Here is a 26,652-nt window from a genome sequence, read left to right as displayed (position 1 = left end):
CAGTTGTGTGGTTGCGGGGGGTGGGTGTGAGTGGGATGGGATGTCTCGGAGGCTCAGACCTGGCACCTAGGGCAATTCAGCCTTCACAACTGCTGATCCATTTATATGGATGTGTGTATTGCAGGAGGCTACTTCAAATTCCTGGGAAGTAGACACTAAGAAAAAATCCTTTGTGCATAAATGAAGGTGCAACAAAAGTAGAATTCAGATGATTAAGTTATCTTGTCTCTCTCCATTGTTCTGAAGCTCAGGGTGGAGGGAGACAGGGAATTAAGCAGTGAACCTGCCTGATATAACAAATTATCAGGTGACAGCAGTTCCCCGTGTTGCACCATTTATGTTACTGTACTCAAAAGTTTATATCAAAATCTGCTTGGGGCTGGCGCAGGGGTTGGATGGTGTTGGATGGTGTGCATAAGGCTGCAGATGGAGGGTGGAGTTGGTGGAAATCCTCTCCCCTGCCCCACACCAAATGAGCAACACAATCCAAGCCATTGACCATAGGAGGAAGCAAGCACATTCATTCCTACAATTCATTTCATTCAACAATTCCTTTCATTCATTTTACTAATGTGAAAAGAAACATGTATGATGTATAAGTGATTAGCTAATTGCATGCAAACCGAAACAGGGAAATAGGCTGTGGCAAGCCTGTAAGCTTTCACTTCCTGTGGGGGGAAAGTCCCCAAAACTCACATACCTCAGAACGATCTGTTCAGTGTCTCTCAAGCAGCGATCAGAATGGGCAACTGGATAGAAAATGAGGGACTTTCCATATTTGTCATTGTAAGTACAATAATAATTTTTAATAAGACTATTTTTCTTTCTTTCAGTGATTGCCATTGGTTTATTATCATGCAAACCTCTTCATCAATAAAAGGTGTTTTTTAAAATATATATAAAAAATTAAAATAAAGGCATTGGGTTGTATCCAACTACATTCCACTCTGAAATTAATGTACCTCAGTGGATCTATTCTGTGTGTGACCAGCATTAGATACACATCCTTAATGTGATGGAAAGGAAGCATTCAGAATGAGGAGATTCATCAAAAGGCTTGCATAAGAATGTTTGGTCTGTGAAAAAAGAACAACATTGAATTGAAATGTAAGAAAATATTGTAGCTTTTTAAAATGTTTAGTCAGTTTAGCTTGATTGAAGGCAATCAATAAATAACAAAATATTCAATTGGAAGGGGCGGTAAACTATGTCGGGCATGGAAACCACAGCTTACAGAAGTCTTACAGAAGTTTTCCACCTTTCTGGCGAAGTTCTTGATGCTACCTTCCAACCAAAAATCCATTAATGCGATTAATCTAGCCATGGGTAATAGAAGGGGCTCAAAGTCTCAGAAAGTAGAACTATGTATGAATTTTTATAATCTGTGTTGTACACGGATGAGTAGCTTTAAATACAATTTTTATGTTATTGTACAGTATTTTCTTTATGCACTTGGTTTTAAATATATGTAACCTTTGTGTATGTTCTGGAACTGAACATCACTTTAATAAAAAATTTATTACAAAGTTGATAAATAAATGGGGGGGCTACACTGCACATGAAATATATACTATCCCTAATTTGCAATTTACCGCTTACATTTTAAAAAATGTTATTAAATAACAATCTCATTGTTTAATATGCACAGTGATCACATGGAACTGATAATTATCAGACTGTTTAGATTAAGTTGAACAAGAATTGATGTCAAAATTCCTGAGATGTTCAAACTAGTTTTGACAAATCTTTGAAAAGTTGTGCTCGTCTCATGTTAAAACTGGTATGATTTATGACTGGAGAAAGGGGTATTTACCAGAACATGGAAGATTTCCTCATAACCATGGGTGTTTCAGGGCTAGTTCCACATTTAACAAGACTTCTGTAAAGTTTTCTCTGGAGAAACAAATTTCTGCATCAATGGGCTTCCTAGGGTGGCAGCAGGGTGGCCTTCCATGCCAGGAAAGTTGGCACCAGCATTTAATAACACCCTTGATGTGGCAAGGCTGTGTCATTGGGCATTGTTGAAAATGCAAATGGCTACCACCACCACCACCCCGTCCCAGCTCCTAGGGCAGTTGTCAGTGCAGTTGAGATCCTAGCTGATTCCCAAGGGTATTGTGAGCATTTCCCTTTGCCAAATAATTTTAGAAAATTAATTTGATCCAGTTCTGATCATTTGTTCTGTATTTTATGTTGTTTCAATTATTTTATTGTAAGTTGCCATGATTATTTTTTTAATGAGTGGGTAGTTTATTATTATTAATAATATTAATAATAATAAAACACTCTGTTCCCTAGGAAGAACAGACTCAAAAGTGTTCCAGTTTAAGTGTTCCAATTTAAACTCTTGATTTCTCAGCAACTGAAAATAAATTAAGATCATACATTTTTTCCCTTCAGATTGTGTGGCTGGCTATAAATATCTTCCTCTTCTGGTGGTACTACTTGGTATATGACCTTGGAAGGGAATACATCTATACAAGAGAACTTCTTGGGGTAAGTACTAGATGCATATTTACTGTAAAGGTAAAGGGTAAAGGGACCCCTGACCATTAGGTCCAGTCGTAGACGACTCTGGGGTTGCGGCGCTCATCTCGCTTTACTAGCTGAGGGAGCCAGCATACAAGTTATGTGACCAGCATGACTAAGCCGCTTCTGGCTAACCAGAGCAGTGCATGGAAACACTGTGTATTTACTGTACACTGATGTATATTTACTGTACCTCTGTCAAAAGAATGTTAATTTATGCTGCATCTGAGGCCTCCTTAACTGGGTGTAAGTAAGCCCCATTGAATTCAATAGGACCTACTGCTGGGTTAGACACAGACCCCATCTGCACTAGACATATGAAGCAGTATTATACTTTTTAAAATAGTAATGGCTACCCCACCCCAACTGTAGTTGGTTTCCAGGCAACTCTGAGAATGCATGAGAAATGTGAGGAAAAATTGATTGACATGACATCATATAACCTCCCTGTAAACAAGTTGGGATAAATGACCAATAAACAGGTAATCCTAGAGCAATCGTGGTTTCAACTTGACTATTCAAAAATGCAGCAGTCCGGGATGTTCCCACCCATTCACTTTTAAGCAATCATAGAAGTTCCAGTATGGCCACTTCCCTTCCTTGCTTCCATTTCCCATTTTCTTCTCTCACTTCTTGTCAGAATGAACTACCAACTCAGCTGTGACTCTCAAAAAGATGTTTGTTATTTGGAAATGACTGTGGTGATTTGGCAAGGCCTCCAGAGATCAGTTGTAGGAACATTATGCAAAGGTTCACCTCCATGATTCTTCTAAGATCAAATTAGACGTTGTTGGTCTAGGCAACTCTTATCAGACTCAGCTAGCATGGCCTGTGGTCAAGGATTATAGGAGTTGTAGTCTCACAATATCTGGAGGGCCACAGGTTCCCCATCCTTGGTGTGGAGACTGTATTTTTCAATTTTATCATCTTCCAAAACAGTTTTTAATTAAAAACTAAACAAAGAGAAATATCACATTTAGCATATGAAAATATTTCCTGTTCAAGTGTCTGTGCCATTACAACAGGTTTAAGTTCCCCAGTGGGACAAAAATAAACCAAACAGAGAGAATAAAATTCCTTCACACGTACTCACTCATTCCAAGCTTGCAACACAAGTTTTATTTTAAACTGTGTGTGTATGTATGGGGAGAGCAGGGTTGGCCCCACTGGTAAGCAGAGTGAAGTAGCTGATTTGGGGCAATATGAAAGGAAAATTAATTATTATTTATTTATTATTATTATTATTATTATTATTATTATTATTATGTATTTACTCACAGTGAGAGTAACTTTTGGAATTTTATGCCTCAAGTGCCAAAAGTAACTTGGCCTGCCTTGGGTACTGTATATCTTGACTTGGGGCCTGGGTGTCAGGAGGGACATTTCTGCCTCAGGCAGCAAAATGTATTGGACTACCTCGATGGTACATCAAAATGTACTTCAAGGTACATCAAAATGGAGTGCAAAGAAGAGAAGGGATTTTGGGGGGTGCCTGGTAAGATCCCCCCCTTCTGCTTAAGCATGTGCTTGAAGTTATTTCCCTTCCCATCTCAAAAGAAAGGTAACCTTTTTTTTGAGGTGAATACTGTAAGGAAATGTTTCATCTGGGCTCACTTAAAATGAATTCACCCCACCAGTTGAGGTGGCAATTTACCAGGTAATATTCTTGCCTCCATTAGAGGTATGGAATTCACCTGTGGTAGCCAGTTGACTAGACGTGTTATCTTCTGCTAAATCTGATCATGTAAATTAGCTTTCTATAAACCATTTTGCAATAGACGATCTGTCCTTCCATTTAGTCCAATTCTCGTTTTCTTCACGTTCATATATACTGGTCTGGCATCCTTAACGTTGGTGTACCTGGAACATAAAGGTTCAGATTAGTTTTCTACCTCTCTTCCAATTTATTCTTCAGATAATGCTGCTTAGTTAATTTGAATCCTGTTGTCTTACATTTTAGCCTTTCCTGGCCCTGGCTCGGGCACCTGCAGCATGCCTGAATTTCAACTGCATGCTGATCCTGCTTCCTGTCTGTCGAAATCTGCTTTCCTTCCTCAGAGGCTCCAGTGCGGTAAGATGGAGAAGTATTTTCCATTGCTAGTGATAGTAAGCAACCTACAAAATTGTGCTTGTTCAGTGCAACTTTTGTTACAATGAATGAAGTATCTGTGAACATATTCACCTGATCTGTTTCTGTGATGAAAGTATGAGAACATTCAGTGTTGATTCATATTTCTTTCTGTCCTTTTGACACAAAATGCAGGAGAGCTTTCAAAATATGTTTGTTCCCTGTCAAGAAAAACTCCAGATATTACTGCTTTTAGACAGTTGGCTTCACACACTGACAGCCAGCCAGGACAGAACGGGGGCGGGGGGGGGGGCTACAATTTTGAGAAGACCTACTCTGTGTCCTCCTGGTTAGAGGCAAAGGGGAACCTTTTGGTAAAGATTATTGAAATGGGACCTACATTTCCCATCTGCCCTGGGCCTATTACAAGCTGTGCATTGCCCTGCAGCCAGCATGCACACAAAGGGAAGCTGCAATCACACTTTGCTGGCAAGAGCACCAGCATGTTAAACATTAGCAGAAGGCAAAGATGGGGTGGTGGCCCAATCCTCACCTGACTTGCAGTAGATTGCATCACTCAACCTTACTGAGAAGCAGAAAAGGAGTGGTTGGTGCAGTGCAAATCAGAGGTCAGATGAGCCCCGCTGCCCCAGTGTGCCATCCACTACTGATAATAAACTTTTGAATTCACAAGTTATGTTTTTGGATGCAAAGTTGTTTTTTTAAAAAAAAACACACAACTTATATTCATACCTTTAAATGTTAGTCTGTGAGAATTCTCTGTCACATTATTTTGGAATGCCAAGGGTGACCTTAAAGTCAGAAATATGAAACAGGTAAGAAAAATACATTGGACTGTTTTGATTACAGTGCTTTCCAGAAGAGTGGTGTGCTTTGATGGATTCTTCTCTTTGGCAAAAGGAATTCTCTGCCTGATAATTAGGCAGCATTTGCCTGTAACTTGCACTGTAATGTAATAAGCACCCAGTATCTCATGGGAGTCCAGCCACTGCGGTTCTTATAGGAGATAGTATTCCTGCCTCATTACTCTTTATCCCCCCCCCCCATTGTTTTGATTACTTTTGAGCTTGTTAAATCTATCATTAACCCAGGACTGACACACATAAATTAAGAAATCATATATAAGAAAGCAAACATGCTCAGTTCATCAACAATGATGTCTTCATTACAAAAACAAATAGTCAGATCAGCTCAGCAAGAACATGCTAGTTGTATCAGCTACTGGTAATGCAAGCTCCACTGCCCCCCATAATTGGGCTTCCTCATTCACTTAAGTGGTGATATCAGCTCTGCATACAGAGGAACACACTTAGCAAATTTAGGATCTGGCTACAAGAAATTACTGGATTGGATCAAATATGTCCATTCTTTATAAGATAGCATAGCAAAGAAAGAGATAGTCATGCACTGTGTGTGCTTTTTTTTGTTTTAAGCCTTCATTTTTCCAGCGTCATCTTGAATTCAAAAAGACACAGTATGCATTTAACTTAGCAGAGTTGCATGGAATATGATTCTTCTTAGTTTTAGCAAAGCAGCTTCTAAATACCATCGACCAAAGCAGCCATATTACTCAATATCTGTCCAAGCTAAATCAGGGAACAAGAAACTTCCTTTACTGGCAGAACTATGGGGAAAATAGCTCTTTTTCCAATTTTGGGGATTAATTTCACTTCTACTTTCACAAGTAACTTCTAAATTTTCCAATAAGATTTTCTTTACTGAATGAGACAAAAGCAGAAATAATGGCCACATTAACACCAAATATCCACCCTCTCAGATTCTCATTTGTTGCTCAGTCCTTACAATGCATGGGTTGACAAATTGTGGCCATTCATTCAGCACCCTGTCTGTTTGTTTACTAGATTCTGATACCACCTTTCAACAAAAGGTTCTAGGTTGGTTTACAGAGAGAAATACAAAAACCATTACATTCAAAACCATAAGATACAGTTCAGACAGTAAAACAACAAGGAATCGGCTGATATATAAAATCATAGAATCATAGAGTTGGAAGGGACCCAAGGATCATCTAGTCCAACCCCCTGCAATGCAGGAATCTCAATGAAAGCATCCATGACAGATGGCCATCCAACCTCTGTTTAAAAACCTCCAAGGAAAGAGAGTCCACCACCTCTTGTGGGAGTCTGTTCCACTGCCGAAGAGCTCTTACCATCAGAAAGTTTTTTCAAATGTTTAGTCAGAATCTCCTTTCTTGTAACTTGAAGCCATTGGTTCGAGTCCTACCCTCCAGAGCAGGAGAAAACAAGCATGCTCCCTGTTCCATGTGATAGCCCTTAAAATATTTGAAGATGGCTGTCATATCTCCTCTCAGTCTCCTGATATATGCAAAGTTAATGGTAGTTAAAACTGTTTTCAAAGCCTGCGAGGGTCAAAATGTATTTGCCTGGCACTGTGAAGAGAAGAGAGGTACCTAGGCAGGCTCTGTAGAGAGACAGTTCTATCTTGGCCACAACTGAGATAGTTTATTCCTCAGCTGCCACCAGCCTCAGACCGGGAGGCAAGGAGCCCTGGAGGATGGTCTTTGTCCATCAGCAGGTTCATATGGGAGAAGGCACTCCTTTAATGTAAGCATGCACTTTAAAACAATTATCAGCTATGGGTGAAATATCAGATTGTTATGTTTCCCAGCAAGGGATGATTCTGCGTTGTGATGAAAACCCCCATTGGAACTCTTTAGGGAAAAAATAGTATATCATCTAATTCAAGACTGAATAATAGCGTATAAATATAGGCTTTCATTGTCTTACTTCAGTATTTGATTTTACAAAGAATCTTCTTTTAATTAAGATATAACGTGGCTGGTATGAATTGGTTACTTCACTCCCCCTGCCCCGCCAAGGTGGCAGAATAATTTATTCTGAAAAGGTGGGAATGTACTGCTTCTTCACTGTTTTTATAGTAAAATTTTGAGTCAGAGGACATGGGAACACTTGCTGGCTTCTCTGGCTTGGTGAATGCATTTTTTTCTGAACCCCCAGCTTGGAATCCAGAATAAGCAAGCATACTCTCTTGCAACAACTTCATCTCCATATTACATTGTTAACATACCAAGCTGGTTTTTAGCCACTTTGTTGTTATTATTCTAGCAAGAAATAGCTTTGTTTATCAAATTGTATGTTCACACTTCTTTCACCAACGGGATCTCTGCTGAAACTTGGTAATATGCAAATAAATGTATGTAATCAGTTAAAGGCAGGTAAACAAATGGTTTGTAGCCTTCCCCCCCCCCCCCAATAAGCATCTCATCAGAATTTTCCTGGCTTAGGTTAATCTCTTCACACTTCCTCTTTTAAATCGCTAGTGCTGCTCAGTACGTGTCAGAAGACAGTTGGACAGGAACCTCACATTTCACAAGCTGGTGGCTTGGGCGATTGCACTCCATACCAGTAAGTGTTCTGAAACTGAATTAGGAAGAAGCATTGTTGGTTTTAGTGACTCCTATGAGTGTAGCATTTTGCAGCAAGGGTTCAGAAAGTGAAGGGTCAGAAGGTGTGATGGGACGATGAGCTGCTTGTGTGTAAAATCCTAGTCCCTCAGAGTTTGGTCAAGTTTGCAAACCTCTGTCTGTAACGGAGCCCCTTAAACATGGCTCCGTCAGTCGCTGGCAGATTCCGACAGTGGTTGCTTTCGGAATCGCTTCCAACATAAAAGCTCCTTAACGGAAACACGTCTTCTGGACTCTCTGCGTGACAGTTTCCGGCGAGGAGTGGGTGTCCCTACAGGAGGTCCTGAAACCTCCCCACTGTTTTCGCTGGAAGTGTCTCTGAGCCATCCCTCCAGCTCCCTTTCCCTCAGCCCAGCTCCTCTCCCCCTACTGGTTCCCTCTTCAGCTGCTGAGTCTCTCCCAACCTGTGTGAGCCCTTTCACTTCCCTTCCTTCCGATGGCAGTTCCCTGACATCCACCTCCCCTCCAGGGCCCCCTTCATCCCCTCTCGCCCCCTCCTCTACGGGCGGTGAGGAGGCAAAACCCCGGAATGAACTTCCTTCATCTTCCGATGTCCCGAACACTTCTCTCCACCTGTTGAGGTTCCTGGTCTCGAAGTACTCCTCCTCCTCAGAGTCCATCTCCCCTTCCCCTTCCGATTCCGAGAATCCTTCCAACTCCTCCTCCTCATCGGTGGTCCCAAAGTATTCCCTCCGGAACCTCTCCACAGGCTGAGGTTTCCTTGGGAACCTTTGATGGAACGTTTCTATCAATACCTCGTCATTGATATCTTCTGCCATTACCCAAGTGTTTTCTGACTCCGGTTCTCCTTCCCACGCTACCAAATACTCCACCTGATCCCCCTTCCATCTGGCGTCGAGGATTTCTGCCACATGGCTGCTGCATTCCCTTTCTTCTATGACCGGTCCCCGAGTGGCCATCCCTTCTCGTCCCCCCTCATACGGTGACAGTAACGACCTGTGAAATACTGGGTGCAGTTTCATGTGGTTGGGTAACCGGAGCCTGAAAGCCACTGGGTTGACCTGTTGAATGACCTCAAAGGGACCCAATCTCCTGGGTCTTAATTTCTTACAACCTCCTTTGAACGGCAACCCTTGGGTTGACAGCCACACCCTATCTCCCACCCTTATGGTTTCACCTTCCCTTCGGTTCTTGTCTGCCTGCCTCTTGTATTCTTCCTTCGCCCTTTCTAAGTTGAGTTGGAGCTGACGATGGATTGCTTCCATTTCTTCTACAAAATGCTCGGCTGCCGGGACACCCCATCTCTCCCCTTCTCCCCCTGGGAAAGCCCTGGGATGACACCCATAATTAGCCAAGAAGGGGCTCATCCCTGTGGACACATTCTCGGCATTGTTGTAGGCAAATTCCGCCAGCGCCAACTTTTCTACCCAGTCATTCTCTCTGTCATTGACATAACACCTCAGGTATTGCTGGAGGACCCCGTTTGCTCTTTCCGCCTGCCCGTTGGTTTCAGGGTGCCGGGCAGTCGAAAAGTTGACCTCCACCTGCAGTAAGCTCATGAGCTTCCTCCAGAACCTGGAAGTAAATTGTTTTCCTCGGTCTGAGACCACCCTCAATGGCACCCCGTGCAACCTAAAAATGTGTTCTACAAATAACTTCGCTGTCTCTTCCGCCGTGACTGCATGCGAGCAGGCTACAAAGTGGCACATCTTTGTTAGTAGGTCTACCACCACCATGATGGCTGTTTTCCCCTTGGACTTCGGCAGATCAGTCATAAAATCTATCGACACTGCCTCCCAAGGTCGTTCTGGGGTTGGTAAGGGTTCTAATAGCCCCGCCGGTGCCCGCCTCTCCCCTTTGGCTCGCTGGCATTGCTCACACCCTCTTACATACTCCCGTACATCTTCCCTCACCTTAGGCCACCAAAATTCCCTGGTGACCAACCACATGGTTTTGTGTTGTCCAAAATGCCCCGCCGTGGGGCTGTCGTGCAACTGCTTGAGTACCCTCCCCCTTAAGTCTCCTTCAGGGATATACAGTGCCCCTTTGTAATACAAAGCTCCATTTCTTTCCTCGAAACCCCCTGGTTCCTCTCCCTCACCCCTAAGACCTCTGAGCTTATTCTGGGCGTATTCATCATTCTCTGTTTCCTCTACCAGTTCTCTTTGTCCCACCAATGCCGCCCCACACACCCAGCGGTCCTCTGGAATGACATGTCTCTCTTCGGGTGCTCCCTCCTCCTCCAAATATTCAGGTTTGCGTGAGAGAGCGTCCGCCCTAATGTTCTCTGGGCCTGGCACGTAACAAATCTCAAAGTTAAATTTGGAGAACTCCTGGGCCCATCTCACTTGCCGTTGGTTGAGCACTCGTGCCGTCCTCCAATACTCTAGGTTCTTGTGGTCAGTGCACACTTGCACCTTATGTTGTGCGCCAATTAGCAGGTGCCTCCATCTCCGGAACGCCTCATGAATGGCTAGTAGTTCTCGGTCATACACCGTGTAGTTCCTCTCGGATTTGTTCAGCTTTCGCGAAAAAAAGGCACACGGTCTCCACTCTGACTCCTCCTTCCCTGGCTGCAGAAGCACCGCCCCAATCGCTCTGTCTGATGCGTCAGTTTCCACTCTCATCGGTTTTTGTAAATCCACATGCAGGAGTTGTTGTTCCGAGGCGAAGGCCCTTTTTAGTTCCTCAAATGCTCGCTCCGCCTCCTCAGTCCAAACGAACTTCTTCTTACTGCTGAGACAGTCCGTAATGGGCGCCGTCAGGTGGGCAAAGTTTCGGATGAACTTACGATAGAAGTTCCCAAATCCTAGGAACCTCTGCACATCCTTCCTTGTTTTGGGTGTTTTCCATTCCAGCACCGCCTGGACCTTGCCGGGATCCATGGCCAATCCCTTGTCTGACAGGCGATACCCCAGGAATTCCACCTCCTTGGTATGAAACTGACACTTCTCCAGTTTCACCCACAGCTGGTTGGCTTGCAGCCTGCTCAACACTTCTCTGACGTCTCTCACATGCTGCTCCTCATTCTCAGAATACACCAACACGTCGTCTAAGAAGGCCACACAATTCTTGTAAAGCAAAGGCCCCAGGACGTGGTTCATAAACGATTGAAAGCACGCGGAGCCTCCTTGTAGGCCGAAGGGCATAACTAAATATTCAAATGCCCCCAAAGGGGTGAACATGGTGGTTTTCCATTCATCCCCCTTCCTTATTCGTATCAGGTTGTACGCCCCCCTTAGGTCCAGTTTAGTAAAAATCTTTCCCTTCCTGACCCTTGTCAAAATGTCGTCAATCCTGGGCATAGGGAAAGCCACTGGTTCTGACACTGCATTTAAGGCCCTGAAGTCACACACAAGCCTCGGCTTGTTCGTGTTTTTTTTATCCACAAAAAACACTGGGCTGCCCCCCACCGCCCTGGACTCTCTGATGAACCCTCTCTTCAGGTTCTTGTCAATGAACTCTCTTAGCTCCTGCATCTCTCTGTCTGACATGGCGTACAGCTTGCCTACAGGGAGCTGTGCCCCAGGGAGTAAATTGATTTGACAGTCAAAGGGTCTATGCGGGGGTAATTGGTCAGCTTCCCTTTCGCTGAAGACGTCGCGGAGATCTGCGTATTGTCGTGGTACCTTCACGTTCTCCGTTACTTCAGTCCCTGCTAGGGTGGCTTGGGCCCCTGCCAAACCCTTTCCCTCTTTGCAGTGTTCTAAGCAATGTGCTGAACCAAAAGAAACCACTCTCTGATGCCAGCCCACCAGCGGATCATGTAACGCTAGCCAGCTCATCCCCAATATAATGGGAGCTCCTCCCAAGGTGGCCACATTAAACGCTATCAGTTCGGTGTGCCTTGCCACCTTCATTATCATTGGGACGGTCTGCAAGCTGACTTCTCCTCCCAACAGCTCCCTGCCATCGATCGTGGTCACCTGCAGGGGGTTGCTTAAAGGGATCGTCTGTATCTGGTGTTCAGCTGCAAACTCTTTGCTCATGAAATTGCAGGAGCTGCCTGAGTCCAACAGCGCCTTTATCTTTAGAGGGTGTCCGTTTGGCAGCTCTAGCGCCACTTCTATCACTAGGGCGGGTTTAGGAGGTTCTGGCGTGGGCACTTTCACTGCTCTTTGGCCTGACTGCTGTGCCCCGACGGTGGCAGCCAGGCGTTGGCTTTTACTTGCTTCGGTATTTCTTCCTCTCTTCCCTCCACAGCTCCTACCATCCCTTGCCATTCCTTCCTCTGGGGGCAGACTCTGGCAAAGTGACCTGGCTGTTGGCAGAGATAGCATTTCCGGGCGCCTTTTCCCTCCTTCTTTCCCCCCTCACTGGGCTTTGAAACTGCGCGCGCGCGCGCTGTTCCGATTTCCATCGGCTCTGCCGGCGGGAAAGTTGGCTCTGGAATGTCTGGAATGCGGAACTCCTTCCAACGTTCCCCCTTCCCTTCCCGCCTCTCCAATGCTCTCGCCTCCTGGCGCGCTCCTATGGTCAGCGCTGAATTGGTCAGCTGGTCCATAGACTCCGCCCTGGGCGCCCGGGAAAGTTCGTCTTTCACAGCCGAAGAAAGCCCTTCTTCAAAAAGCATTTGAATGGGTTCCGCCGATAGATCCCACCCCAATTTATGGATCAACATGGTGAATTCAGTCCAGTACTCACGGACAGATCGGCTCCCCTGTTTGCAAGCCATTAACTGTCTGCGGACCACTCCCTGTTCAATATCGCTGGAAAACATCAGATCCATGGCGCGAAAGAACTTCATCGTGTCCTTTAGGACGTCACTATTCGCTGCCATCAGGGGTCTAACCCAGTCTCTCGCCCCCTTTTCAAGATGCCCAATCACGAAAGCCACTCTTGATTCCTCGTCAGGGAATTCATCAAACTGCAGATTGAGGGCATATTGCATCTCTGTCCGAAAGCCATGATAGTCTTTGGGCTCCCCCCCAAACTTCTGCACCAATCCTGGTACCTTTCTGACGAGCTGGGTGTCTTTCCCCTTTTTGTCTGCATCCTGAGCCCTCCTCTCCTCAAGCCTCGCCGTCTGCAGCGCTAGCTGGACCTCCAACACCCGGTACCTTTCTTCCAGGCTTGGACCCGCTCCAGCTCCTGCTTCTCCGGTTCCGGCTGGGTTGCTCATGATGCCTTCTCCTGCACAAGCTGCTCACGAAGACTGTCGGAATGCTGTGATGGGACGATGAGCTGCTTGTGTGTAAAATCCTAGTCCCTCAGAGTTTGGTCAAGTTTGCAAACCTCTGTCTGTAACGGAGCCCCTTAAACATGGCTCCGTCAGTCGCTGGCAGATTCCGACAGTGGTTGCTTTCGGAATCGCTTCCAACATAAAAGCTCCTTAACGGAAACACGTCTTCTGGACTCTCTGCGTGACAGTTTCCGGCGAGGAGTGGGTGTCCCTACAGGAGGTCCTGAAACCTCCCCACTGTTTTCGCTGGAAGTGTCTCTGAGCCATCCCTCCAGCTCCCTTTCCCTCAGCCCAGCTCCTCTCCCCCTACTGGTTCCCTCTTCAGCTGCTGAGTCTCTCCCAACCTGTGTGAGCCCTTTCACTTCCCTTCCTTCCGATGGCAGTTCCCTGACAGAAGGTGAAGGAAGGTGTCAGTGGAATCGTTTCTAGAAAATATTGGGGCTGGGAAGAAAGTAAGTGTTTTCTAAATAATAAGGACATTTATTTATTAAGTGCTGCAAGTCACCAGAGCTTGATTTAAACCTTTAAAAACATAGGAATCCTGACCCTCCATAGCTATTTCCATCACATTTAGAAATACAAAATGAAGGGGGGAGGGAGAGGGTAGGGACCCAGATACAAGGCCACTAGGCCGTACTCTCACACTTACAGTTCAGCGGGTTCAGTACTTTAGCACTAAACTGATAAAATCAGTTCCCCTACCTTTGTCATGTCATATTCCCTGCACAGTAAGTGCACTTGTTGACTCTGAAAGTTCTTATTCTTACTTCCTTTCACTTCTGCCTAAGACAGACACCTGAAAATCCCACTGAATATTATTAAGTGCTGAGGTCAAATTAAAACTGTTGCTGGCAGCTGTGGTGGGCAGCAGATGTGGGGGGGGGAGGGGTAGAGCAGAAACAGTTTAAGAACCAATGGCTGTAATCACATGTCTGTTTATTCTGTTTTCATAACTTCTCCCTGTTAAATTCCACATGATGGACCATCACATGATGTAAAAGCCACTTATGGAACTATTTTGAAAGATAGTGCAAGTTTAGTGCTCATTTCTGTGCTACTTTCTTCCAGGAAAAAAAATCTTGTTTGCAAATAGTATGGAAATGGGTGCTAAACTTGCTGGAAGTGGCTTTATGGTTGTGCAAAAACTTAACTATAATGTGGAAATGCACAGTTAGGGAAACATTGTGAAAACGGAATAAACAGCCATGTGAATGCAACCTAAGAATACCAAGGTTTGTCACTTGTACTTTTTCCAAATCTATGTTTCTGAGTGAGATGAGAGCAGAACTAAGGACTAAGTTAACACCAAATATTCTTATTCTGCCGAAATGGTCTTTGGGCTGTCCCTCAATCCTTACAGCACAGGGTTTAACTAATTAATCTGTTGAAGGGCCACAGTCAGCATCGCCAGCAGTCAGGGATGGAGGAATTAAATTACAAACTCATGGAGCGCATCTACTTTGTGGACAAGATAAAAGGCTGCACATTTTCTACCTGCAGTAACTGATAAGAGGAGAAAATTCTTAAAAGAGAATGCTGTGCCTTGTCAGAATTTTGAGGGTTTTTTATGCTTCCATTCATTTAAGTTTTGTATAAGTTTAATCAGATTTGCATGAATTCTTTTCATCTTCTCCCATTTTACTTAAAAAATTTCATTTAAAATAGGAGCAATCTTTCCTTTTGAAAGGGGCATGTCATAACATCTGTCAGGAAAAATAGGTATTTGACGTTTACTGTCTTGTGGTTTATTTAGATCTGATTAAACTTCTGTTGATGTCACCTTGTTTGTTTCATATTGCTATAAATTTACGTTTTGTGATTGTCTGATGGCCAGATACAAACAAATGAATCTGAATTGTAGCCCACAACATCTGGAGAGCAGCACTTTGGCTACCCCTGTACCACATTATTCTAACACCTTTTGGATATGTCTTTATGTTTTTATTTTTAAGCAATCCATACAATTGCACATTTATTTAATGTTGAACGGTTGGTGGATGCTCGCACTGAACAGCAAAGAACCCTTAAGACTGCGCTGTCTGATTTGGGGGATATTCCTGGAGACTCTTACCTGAATTTTGCACGATCTAAATTTGAGGTAAGCAATCACATTTCTAGAGAAACAATTAATTAGTGGTGGTTGCAGAGAGATAACTTTTTTTTCCTTCTGCAACTACTTTTGTTCCATTATAATGCTGTTTGCATCAAAACAGACTTGGTCATTGATGACCATCAGGGGAATGTGACCCTGTTGGTTCTCCTTGACCTCTTAGCAGCTTTTGATACTGAGGACCATGATGTTCTTCTGGAACAACTCAAGGAATGGGAGTTGGGTGTACTTTATTACACTGGTTCTGCAGGGTTGCTACCAGAAAGTAGTACTAGGAGACCATTGATCAGCACCATGGCTTGGGGACTGTGGGGTCCCACAAGGTTTCATTCTGTCTCATCTGCTAATTACCATCTATAATATGAAATCATTGGGAGCTGTCATCCAGGCATTTTAAGCAATGTCATCAGTATTTTGGTGGCACACTGCTGTATCTTTCCTTTCCACTGGAATCATAGAATTGTAGAGTTGGAAGGGATCCAGAGGGTTTTCTAGTCCAACCCCCTTGCAATGCAGGAATCTCAATTAAAGCATCCTTGACAGATGGCCATCCAACCTCTGCTTTGAAACCTTCAAGGAAGGAGAGTCCACCACCTCTTGTTGGAGTCTGTTCCACTATCAAACAGCTCTTACAGTCAGAAATTTCTTTCCAATGTTTAGTCAGAATCTCCTTTATTGTAACTTGAATCCATTGGGTTATAGTCTCAGGTACAGGAGAAAAGAAGCTTGCTCCATCTTCCATGTGACAAGCCCTTTTCATATTTGAAGATGGCTATCATATCTTCTCTCAGTCATCTCTTTACCAGGCTAAACATACCCAATTCCTTCAACCACTCCTCATAAGGCTTGGTTTCCAGACCTCAGGAGAGTCTGTGAAGATGCTGGACAAGTGTCTGGAAGCAGTGACATATGGGGGCAATAACCTGGAACTGAATCCTGATAAGATACAAGTGTTGTGGGCATATCTGGGAATTAGATGTCTGTTCTGCACCTCCCTGAAGGAACAGTTTGGAATCTGGGAGTAATCCTGGATTCTAACTTGTCACTTGTCAGTTTCAAGTGCCTTCAGTGGCTAGGGAGTGCTTATGCTAAGCTTAGGCTGGGTCTCTAGCTGTGGCTGTCGCCGGATAGCCTGGCCTCAGGTATCCGTACTCTAGTGACCTCCTTGCTTGGACTATGGTAATGCACGCTACATGGGGCTGCCCTTGAAGACTTTATGGGGGCTACAGCTAGTCCAGAACGCAGCTCCTAGGTCAGTAAGTTGGGCAGCTCAATAGGAACATGTGTCACTGGTTCTGAAAACACCACACTAGTTGCCAGTGCACTGGGGCAAATTCAAGGTGTTAGCATATAAAGTCCTAAATAGCATGAGACCCAAGTAGCTAAGAGAGCGCCTCCACTGATATCAGCCATCTTGGGCCCTACAGTTAGAAGGTGGGGCCTTGTTGATGGTACTGCCTCCAAGGGCTCCCCACACGGCACTGACAAATGACAAGGACTTTTCAGTGGTGGCTCCCCATTTGTGGAATGCCCTCCCTGGTAAAGTGCATCTGTCACCAACATTATTAACTTTCAGGAGGAATTTGAAAACATTCCTGTTTGCCTAGGCATCCCTGAGATTACTGGATGAAAGAATGTTTTAAAGTGTACCCATTTTCAGATATCTTAACTGTAGCTTTTTAGAATACTTTTTATTTTAAACGATTGTGGATATGTTTGCTGCTCTGCACTCCTTTGGGAGGAACAGCAGGAAATATATGTAATAAATAAGTATAATCAATTGTTTTTCATGTAGAACTTTATTCCCTCAGCTGTCTTGAAGAAAGAGATGCTGCACAATTCAGTGGTGAAATATTTGCTTACGTTCCCATACTTTTCTGTTCACAGAGCCCTAGGGGTTGTCTCTATGTAGCATTCACAACCCTGGCTGGCCTCACTGGTGTTATCATTACACTGTGTCTAATCTTAATTATCACATCATCTACTAAAACCATTCGAAGGTCATACTTTGAAGTATTTTGGTTCACCCATCATCTGTTCATTTTCTTTTTTGCTGGTCTCGTCATCCATGGAGTTGGGTAAGTATCTACCAGTATTTATTTTGATACTCCACTAAATAACTAGATGGAGATGGAGTCAGAGTACCTTTATTAGGACTAGCTAAAGATCACAGAACAATGAATTTGTTCTCTGGATTCAGTCAGAGAACTCTTCTTCCAGCTAAATGTTAACAACCAGATATAGGAGCCAACTCCTAGGGGCTAAGGTCCCTTCAGTCTCTCCTACAAAATATTTGAGGAGGGCACCCCCCCCCCAAGCTGATGGGCATTGCCATTCAAATAGGGTGGTGTGCTGTGTCTTTTGATTGATTATGCAGGTGGCGTTTACTTGGGCCCCCCAATATTTTATTCAAGTTGGCAGATAAGGAGGATGATCAGTGCACTTACTGAGCTGAAATGAAGCAAAAGCTTTCATTGACAACTGTCCAGTTCATCAGACATATACACATGGTTGCAGGAGATCAGAAGGAAATGAAATGCAGAAAGCACACATAGTGATCTTTATTCTGCTACTAACAGTGGCAATTCACAGGCACACAAAAAACAGTCATTGAAATTCTGATACAAGTTAGACAATGCATGTAGAAAGATTATTTGTCTTGACTTAATCCACAAACAATAGAAGCCCTCTGAAGTTTCTTTGTTCAGGATGCAGTGTCCTGGGAGGTGGAAATGTTCCCACTGCTGGTTTTTTGATATTGCCATTTCTGATTTCAGATTTGGGTCAATTTATTCTTTTGCATAGAGAATGACCTGTTTGTCCTATGTAGAATGCAGAAGAGCATTATTGGCAGATAATGGCATATATGACATTGGGAGATGAGCAAGCAAATGAACCTCTTAACTTGTGGGTGACATTATTATGTCCTGTAATAGTGTTGCCAGAGTAGACTTGGGGATATCATTATAGGGCAGCATTATTATTATTATTATTATTATTATTATTATTATTACTATTATTTTCCCTCACCCTTCATCAAAGGGTTCCAGGATGGGTTACAGCAGTTCAAAAATTCAATATTATAAAAAAATCAAAACATATTATGATCATAGGAACCTGAAAAACACCTGCCTCAGGTATCAAAGGCCAGGGTGGAAGGGGAATCTAATAATGTCATCCACAACCTCAGAGGTCCATTCATTTGCTCATCTTTCAGTGTTGATATATTCCATCGTCAACTACCAATGAACTTCTGCAGTCTATATTCTTCATCAATCAAAGAATGCATCCTCACTGCAGATGATTTGAACTAGGATTTGTGTCTCAGAATTAACCTTCCTAAAATTACACATTACAAAAAGCAGAACATACATGCTATGCCTACAAAATAAAACTGAATATATTTTATCTTATGATATGAAAGTAATTACTTTTAATTTTGGTTATTATCCATTATCAACATTACTCATGTTGATTTTTGCTGTTGTTCCCAGAAAAATTGTACGTAAACAGACTCCAGATAGTTTGAGTGTCCATGATCCAGATACCTGTGCCAAGAATTACACCCTCTGGGGGGAAATACCTTCATGTCCTAAACCACAGTTTTCTGGAAATCCTCCTATGGTATGATCTGTTGTTTGCTTGCTTGCTTGCTTGCTTGCTTGCTTGCTTGTTTTAAAAATCTAGGCACTGAGACCATTGAAGATCTTAATGGGAATGTTTAGCAGTCAGATTACCACCAGATAGGGCAAGAGTAATGTCAATAGCTCAGGGCCCAGCCAGGTCAAGAATTAGTAATTCTCACACATTCAGTAAATTTGTATGTATTTACTGATGAAAAGGAAAGATATAATAGATGTGCACTTTCAAGAGTAACTCTAAACATTAAGTGAACAGTAAGAACTCTCTTGGTTGGCGGTTCGAATCCCCGCGATGGGGTGAGCTCCCATTGCTCGGTCCCTGCTCCTGCCCACCTAGCAGTTCGAAAGCACGTCAAAGTGCAAGTAGATAAATAGGTGCCGCTCCGGCAGGAAGGTAAACAGCGTTTTTGTGTGCTGTTCTGGTTCACCAGAAGCGGCTTAGTCATGTTGGCCACATGACCTGGAAGCTGTACGCCGGCTCCCTCGACCAATAAAGCGAGATGAGCGCCGCAACCCCAGAGTCGGCCACGACTGGACCTAATGGTCAGGGGTCCCTTTACCTTTAAGAACTCTCTTAAAAGGAATAGATTTTAGAAATCAGCCCATTGTGAACAAAGTAACTTTCTAAAGAGACAAAGCACTTGCAGAAGTTCTTGTGAACATTGGCTGTGGTGCAATGAGCCCTCCGAGTTAATTGCTGAAACCAGTTCCTGCATGCATAATGCAACCTTATATTTATTTAACAGAATTTCATACATTCCTTCCTGTCCTTGCTTCCTTCATTCTTCCTGTTCTGTTGACAGACTTGGAAATGGGTAATAGGCCCCATGATTCTATACGTCTTTGAACGGTTGGTACGGTTTTGGCGATCCCAACAAAAAGTTGTTATCACAAAGGTAAGAGTGATATAAATCAGCTTGCATGCTTCACTTCACTTAAAGCGTTATTCATCCTGGAGTTACCATAGAGTAACTCCAGGATGATAGGAATGTCACCTAAAGTTGATAGGAATGTTTCCTAAATTTCAGAATTTGTTATCTGCATTTATGCAGTCAATATCTGTAGAAAAAAAGAACCATTGCTCTATTATAGTTTTCATTAAAATGTACATTAAATTTACATGAAAGTTACAGTCCTGGTGAGAGACTAGTCCCTCTAAGTGTCCCTATTTTCCAGCGACAGTCCTGGATTTACAGAACACATCCCAGTTTCTGACTTGATCCTGGAATGTCCAGTTTTTCCTTAGGACATCCCTATTTTTATCAAAGAAATGTTCGAGGGTATGGGCCTATTGACTAACAGGATTATGGCATCACAAATTAGTTTCCTTAGCTATTTCTTTAAAAGTTAGCACGTATCAAAAAACGCAGAAAGGAAACCCCAGCAGAATGGCTGCAGTTTGATCAGTAATCACTGGGAAATCTATACTGTGATGTCACAGTGCTGTCAGCTAATGGAGGGCATTTTCAGTCTCCACTGTTTCCAGGCAAGCCTTAAAGTAAATTCCATTGAAAACTATAGTAGAGCAATTATTTTTGTTCCTCTACTTCCCAAGTATTTAAGTCAATGCAATGATAGAATAATTATATTAAAAAATTAATATATATAGATATTGCCGAGTATTGCCTGCAGTGCAGTATTTTATTGTTGATGCTGTTTTAATTGTTAATGCTGTTGGCTGCATTTTTCTATTTCTTGTCAGCTGTCCTGAACTCCTATGGGAGAAAGGGTAGGCATGAAAAATAAATAGTTGGGACCAAAGGCACTTCCAGACTTTTGCTATTTCGTGGGTGGGGTCTTTTTGCATACTGGCAAATGTGGGTTCTTTAACTAGAGAAGATTTGCACAGCAACAAAAACCCCTGGCCTTTCTGCATTTAGAAATATGCTTGAGAGGATGTCATATAGCCAACCTGCAAATAAATCAGAATGAATTTCAAACATGCAGCTGACACCTGGACACAACCTGATACTAATATCTGAAAGAAGAAAAAATCCCTGTTTATCCTCTGGAGAAAATGAATCCTATCTTGGGGGAAGGGCCGTAGGTCAGTGGGAAACCATCTGCTTTGCATGCTGGAGGTCCCGGGTTCATTGCCTGGTAGGGCTGGGAAGCTCCCCGTCTGAGACCCTGGAGAGCTACTACAGGTCAATGCACATCATACAGTCTGAGGGAGCCTGCTATGTTCCAATGCTGGAAAAATACAAAATGTTATAAACCATCGATATAACTTACTTATAAATTATTTACTATATCTAAAGCTCTACAGTTAATCATATATGTAGCGCAAGACTTGGAAAGTGTTTGTCTTAAATTCTTCATTCAGATAATTATTTTTAGAGAGTAAATGGGCTTAGGATTTTGCGACCATTTTTCACAATTCCTTCGGCCAACCCATCCTGATTACCTAATGCAAGCTCAGACCATCCCATCCTTCCATTGTTCTGAGAGCTTTACTTCCTGCCTCCTAGGTTGTCACGCATCCTTTCCAAACCTATGAGCTCCAGATGAAGAAGAAGGGCTTCAAGATGGAAGTTGGGCAGTACATTTTTGTCCAATGTCCTGCAGTGTCCATGCTGGAGTGGCACCCTTTCACATTGACTTCTGCCCCCGAAGAGGATTACTTCAGCATCCACATACGGGTCGTTGGGGACTGGACAGAACGCTTGTTTCAAGTCTGTGGATGTGACAAGCAAGAATTCCAGGATGCTTGGAAACTGCCCAAGTATGTGCAGAATAAACATTCTATGAAAATGTTTGCAACCCTCTATGTGGATTGGCTCAAGCTGCTGATGTGCTGCAAGTAGTGGCATCACCTTCACTATAGGGAATAGCCTGTGTGTGCTTGTGCTGGCCCATAAAGCTCCTAGGGACACAAAAGGTCCATAGGATGCAACACAATGGGGTGGAAGGGGATCTTGCACCGTTCCTACCAGCTGCCCACCATTGTCAGTATGGCATAATCTCCCTCAAGTGGCTCAGTTACACTGTACAAGGTCAGTTAGTCCTGGTGCTGAGGTTGAGGCCTCAGACTGACTCAGGGAGATGAGCACAACAATGCCATTGTTCTTACACCAGATTTTATAACCTGCCAGCACAGAAACCAAGTAGAGAGAGCTATCAGTTGCTAGGCTTAGTGGTCTGTTAACCTTAGATCCGCACACCACAGTCATTTTTGGTCCTTGCCTGTTCATAAAAACCAGTTTTCTAAAAAGGCACTTTTACAAGATGGGTTCACTCCGGCCTAAGTGTACATGCAACCTACTCCTGTGCATGCCTTGGACTATTTTTGTAGCTGCTCTAACTCCCAGTCCATAGGCTACTCCCTGTCTCAGCATCCATGGGCCAGGACTACCAAGTGGAACTAGTCCCTGAACAGTGCCACTGCAAGATTGGCTTGACTCTGACCTGTGCAACCATTGGATCATTAGAGTATGCATGGGCCAGTCCCAGTTGCTGTTGTTAACTGTGTTCTCACTGTTCTAGGATAGCTGTCGATGGCCCCTTTGGCACTGCCAGTGAAGATGTATTCAGTTATGAAACCGTGGTGTTGGTTGGAGCTGGCATTGGGGTCACCCCTTTTGCATCAGTCCTCAAGTCTGTGTGGTACAAATACTGCAATGATGCCTTAAACCTAAAGCTCAAAAAGGTTTGTTCCTGACATATACCAAAGCATGTGACACTTGTTTCCTAGTGCTGAAAAGTGCATGGAAACAGAGATTGGGAAGTATATAAAGACAAGTGTTGATTCAGATCTTTATGTGTGAAAACAGTGCTGTGAAACACTATAAATTATTAGTTTTATGTCCGTATAAACAAATCTGGCCCCTTTCCCATTCTTAAGTCCATTTCTCCACACTTCTGCACCAGCTTGCTTCTTTTTTTCAGTCTCAAAAAATTATCAGCATTTTGGTGCACTTTTCTCCCAATATGCACATTTTTGTATGTAATTTTGTCCAATGTACACTTTTTTGCAAGCAACTTTCACTAAAATTATGCATTTTCTGTTTTTACTAATTCATACATATTTACAATACAGTGGTGCCTCGCAAGACGAAATTAATCCGTTCCGCGAGTCTCTTTGTCTTGCAGTTTTTTCATCTTGCGAAGCACGGCTATTAGCGGCTTAGCGGCTATTAGCAGCTTAGCGGCTTTAAGAAAAAGGAAACAAACTCGCAAGAACTCGCAAGACATTTCGTCTTGCGAAGCAAGCCCATAGGGAAATTCGTCTTGCGGAACGACTAAAAAAACGGAAAACTCTTTCGTCTTGCACGTTTTTCGTCTTGCGAGGCATTCGTCTTGCGAGGTACCACTGTACTTTCCCCAAATATACATATTTTTGGGTACATTATTTGTCTGGAGGTATGGCATTGCAAAATTCAAAGACGAGTGAATTTCAAAGGACAGGTGCATTTCAGCTCACGTATGTTTTAGGTGAATTTGCATTAAAGTATGACGCTCAACCCTCTCCCTACTGTTAGTTCATGTAGATGCACTTTCACTTCTACATCCAAGCATGGAGAACTGACAGTAGAGATTCAGCAGCATCTCTACCCCAGTCCCACTCCACAGTGGGTCCCTCTTTATATGCACACAGTGACATCCTCTATCATTTTAAATCTAATCTCTGCAATTACAAGATCTATTGGAGCATGCAACCAGAGTGCTGTTTTGGGATGAGTATCAACATATTTATTTTTAAAATGTGTGCATATCACTTACATTCAAAAATAATCAGTGCACAAAATATTAAAACATGCCCCATACAAAAGACAGTAAATAAAATGTCATAATATCAATAAAGTAACAGAAATATGGCTAGCTACTTCCTACAGTGACCAATAATATATGTTGCTGGTATATAAATGCCTTGGGAGGCATTTATAAACAAGAGTATCTTAACAGGGGTAAAAAACCTAGGATCATAGTTACATATCTGTTATCAAATACTTCAGATCATAGAATGACAGCCCCAAATTCAACTTTAATAACTATTGCAGTTCCCATTTGTCTTTCCCATAAAGCAGTAGAATTACTTAGCTAAGGGTAATTCCAGAAAAACTTATGGTGGCAAAGACCATTCTTGGTTGAGCTAGTATTTAATTAATGCTTTATAGGACCTTAATATACTATGACTGAAAGCTACGAGAGCAGCACAAAATATTTTGAAGAATGCCTACTACCCCTTGCTACTCATTGGAGTCAGGTCTGAGTTTTGCCCTCACCTTGCCTGAAGGTCATCCTTCATGCTGCAGAAGAAGGGACGTCTACTCATCATAGTTGCACTGTGCACATGGAATCAGTTCATTTTGAAGGGCTTCTTCTACTTCTTCCTAGACAATGAAAGGTGGTCATTATTGTAGCCTTACAATAATACTTTACTGTTGACCAATGTGATCATCAGAGGTAATCCAGAGAATTACATTTATGTCTTCGGGATTTTGGAGCGGGGGAAAAGGAAGAGAATGAAATTGCCTAATTAAACACATAATCTAATATGCTAACCAGTTCCATCTTGCCCCTTCCAGATTTATTTTTACTGGCTCTGCAGGGACACTCATGCCTTTGAATGGTTTGCTGACCTCTTGCAATCAGTGGAGACTCAACTGCAGGAGAAGAATAATCCAGACTTTCTCAGCTACAACATTTATCTGACTGGTTGGGATGAATTTCAGGTAACTTGCTGCTGTAGTCCTTTCCAAGTAGTTAGATTCTTGGGAAGACAATGTAGTTACAGCAGTCCTTCTGCCCACACCCACCCCAAAGTAAAAACCCCATGGACACACTTCTGCAAACCTTATTCTCACAGTGATGTCAGATCTAACTCCACTTTTACTGGCTGCCACATGCTGGATTCTAGTTATGAGATGCCACCACAAATATTTGAAGGGGGCATTTGCAATGGCGCGCCAAAAGCAGAATCGTGTATGGAATGGTCACGTGGCCTGTTTGCCCATTTGACTGGGAACCAAAATTAACTGCCTTTTCCTAACATTCATTTGTGGCACCAATGGGATTTCTTCCCCATCCCATTAGTAATTGCAGCATGGGGTGATTTTGTTGCAATCTCAGGTGTGTAATCGCAGCTCTCTATATGCGGCTCCAATAAAAATAGGGGTGGGTACACTCAATATTAAACAAAAAGCAAAAGCAAAAAGAAAGTCATATAATGAGCCAGGACACAGTTAACATGACATGCAGTTAGTTCCTGAAAAAGAGCTGCCTGGTGGTAATTGAAGGAATAAATGCATGGGTCAGATTCAAGTACCCCATTCCACTAGCAGGAAATAGTGCAAGGACTCCCAGTAGAGCTTTGGGGCTTTCCAGCCTCTCCCCATTGCATGTGCTTCCACATCTCCCTGAAATCTGCTCTGGAGGGTTGCCTGATGGAACAATCTCCTTAGTGCTACATTGAATTCCACTCAAAGTGTATGGTTGGAAATGCAAAATATTGCAAGTCATAATAGGGCCCCCCTCACTCAGTTATTCCAATTTCATATTAGTTCATCTGCTAGAGCTGTGTTGTTCCACTGTTGAACTTCACTCTGCTATTTTAGGAGTATGGGGTGGTGGTGTCTGTCTCTGTTTCTGTCTCTATCTTTTATCAGTCTCTCTCTCTCTCTCTCTCTCTCTCTCACACACACACACACACACACACACACACACACACACATGCTATTACCCTCTGGACCCTACAACTATCTAATAAGGACATTCTTTGCCTTCCTTTTTCCAGGCTGCTCATTTCATGGTGCATCATGATGAAGAGAAAGATGTGATCACAGGCTTGAAACAGAAAACCTTATATGGGAGACCAAATTGGGAGAATGAGTTCAAAACAATTGCAAGTCAGCATCCAAGGTAAATTTGTTCCATAGTGCCTGCAGAATATGGCCTCACTTTTGCTGCTATACTTTATCTGATAATTTCTCTTGCTATCAGTTCCAGGGTTGGCGTTTTTCTGTGTGGACCTGAAGCCTTGGCTGACACCTTAAATAAGATGTGTATTAGCAATTCGGAAGCTGACCCACGAGGAATACATTTCATATTCAACAAAGAGAATTTTTGAACACACTCAAATGTTTGTTTGTTTCCAACGAAAAGCTACATCTTATCCTTTGTATTTGGGCACTATGTATCTTAATTTTGCTACATTGAGCTCTTGTCTCTCTGGAATTTTTCCAAAAGTTCCACATCTGCTTGCCTTGGCTTTTGCATTCTGTATAATTTGACAGAAACCAAATATTGCATATTAGACTGCCTTAGGTTATAATCCTATACACACTTATCTGAAAGTAAGCTCCAGTTAACTTAATGGGACTTTGTAATGAGTAGGCATTCATAGGACTGCATTGCAGGTTTTATATTTCTGTTCTCATTTATTTTATATAAATAAGATTGAATTGCAAAGAACTAGAACATTTTAAGTATTTGTCACGGTTATGTTTTAAACTTCATAAAGGTGCTCCTCAGGTCCTAGTTTCAAGAGACATTCCACTTTTGTTTTTATTATTTAACCATCACCCTTAATCATTAAAATGGAGGCATGATGTGGTGTCTAGTGTCAAACATATTGCTCAACTGAGACATTGCATATTTTTGAAAGTGGCAAGAGTTCCACTTGACTGAAGTTTATTTTTGGCAAGCCACATAAATAAACATTCCTGCAACTTC

General features: G+C 42.9%; 1 protein-coding gene across 2 annotated transcripts; it reads left to right on the top strand.

Moving 5' to 3' along the window:
• Positions 1-68: 68 nt before the first annotated feature.
• On the top strand, positions 69-26,652 carry CYBB (cytochrome b-245 beta chain). 2 transcript variants are annotated; one of them, XM_081004375.1, is made up of 13 exons: positions 69-786; positions 2,401-2,496; positions 4,490-4,600; positions 7,941-8,025; positions 15,180-15,325; positions 17,225-17,415; positions 18,832-18,961; positions 19,782-19,874; positions 21,450-21,703; positions 22,465-22,627; positions 24,507-24,653; positions 25,715-25,839; positions 25,921-26,652. In XM_081004375.1, exons 1-13 carry the CDS (start codon positions 742-744, stop codon positions 26,045-26,047), a joined length of 1,713 nt encoding a protein of 570 aa, XP_080860501.1. In that variant the 5' UTR covers positions 69-741; the 3' UTR covers positions 26,048-26,652. The 2 variants fall into 2 exon arrangements, with proteins under 2 accessions (XP_080860501.1, XP_080860502.1); XM_081004376.1 differs by lacking the exon at positions 69-786 and adding an exon at positions 985-1,107.

Source organism: Podarcis pityusensis (assembly GCF_964106645.2).
Source record: "Podarcis pityusensis genome assembly, chromosome: 4".
Taxonomy (NCBI): domain Eukaryota; kingdom Metazoa; phylum Chordata; class Lepidosauria; order Squamata; family Lacertidae; genus Podarcis; species Podarcis pityusensis.
The sequence above is the reverse complement of the archived record's forward strand: the minus strand, read 5'-3'. Positions and strand labels throughout refer to the sequence as shown.

What these genes read in the sequence shown, in the direction of transcription:
- CYBB (XM_081004375.1), top strand. Translation starts at nt 742, where the DNA reads ATGGGCAACTGGATAGAAAATGAGGGACTTTCCATATTTGTCATT. An exon ending in ATACAAGAGAACTTCTTGGG is followed by an intron (nt 2,497 to 4,489) that starts GTAAGTACTAGA and finishes CTTACATTTTAG; the next exon opens with CCTTTCCTGGCCCTGGCTCG. An exon ending in TTTCTGGAAATCCTCCTATG is followed by an intron (nt 18,962 to 19,781) that starts GTATGATCTGTT and finishes TTCTGTTGACAG; the next exon opens with ACTTGGAAATGGGTAATAGG.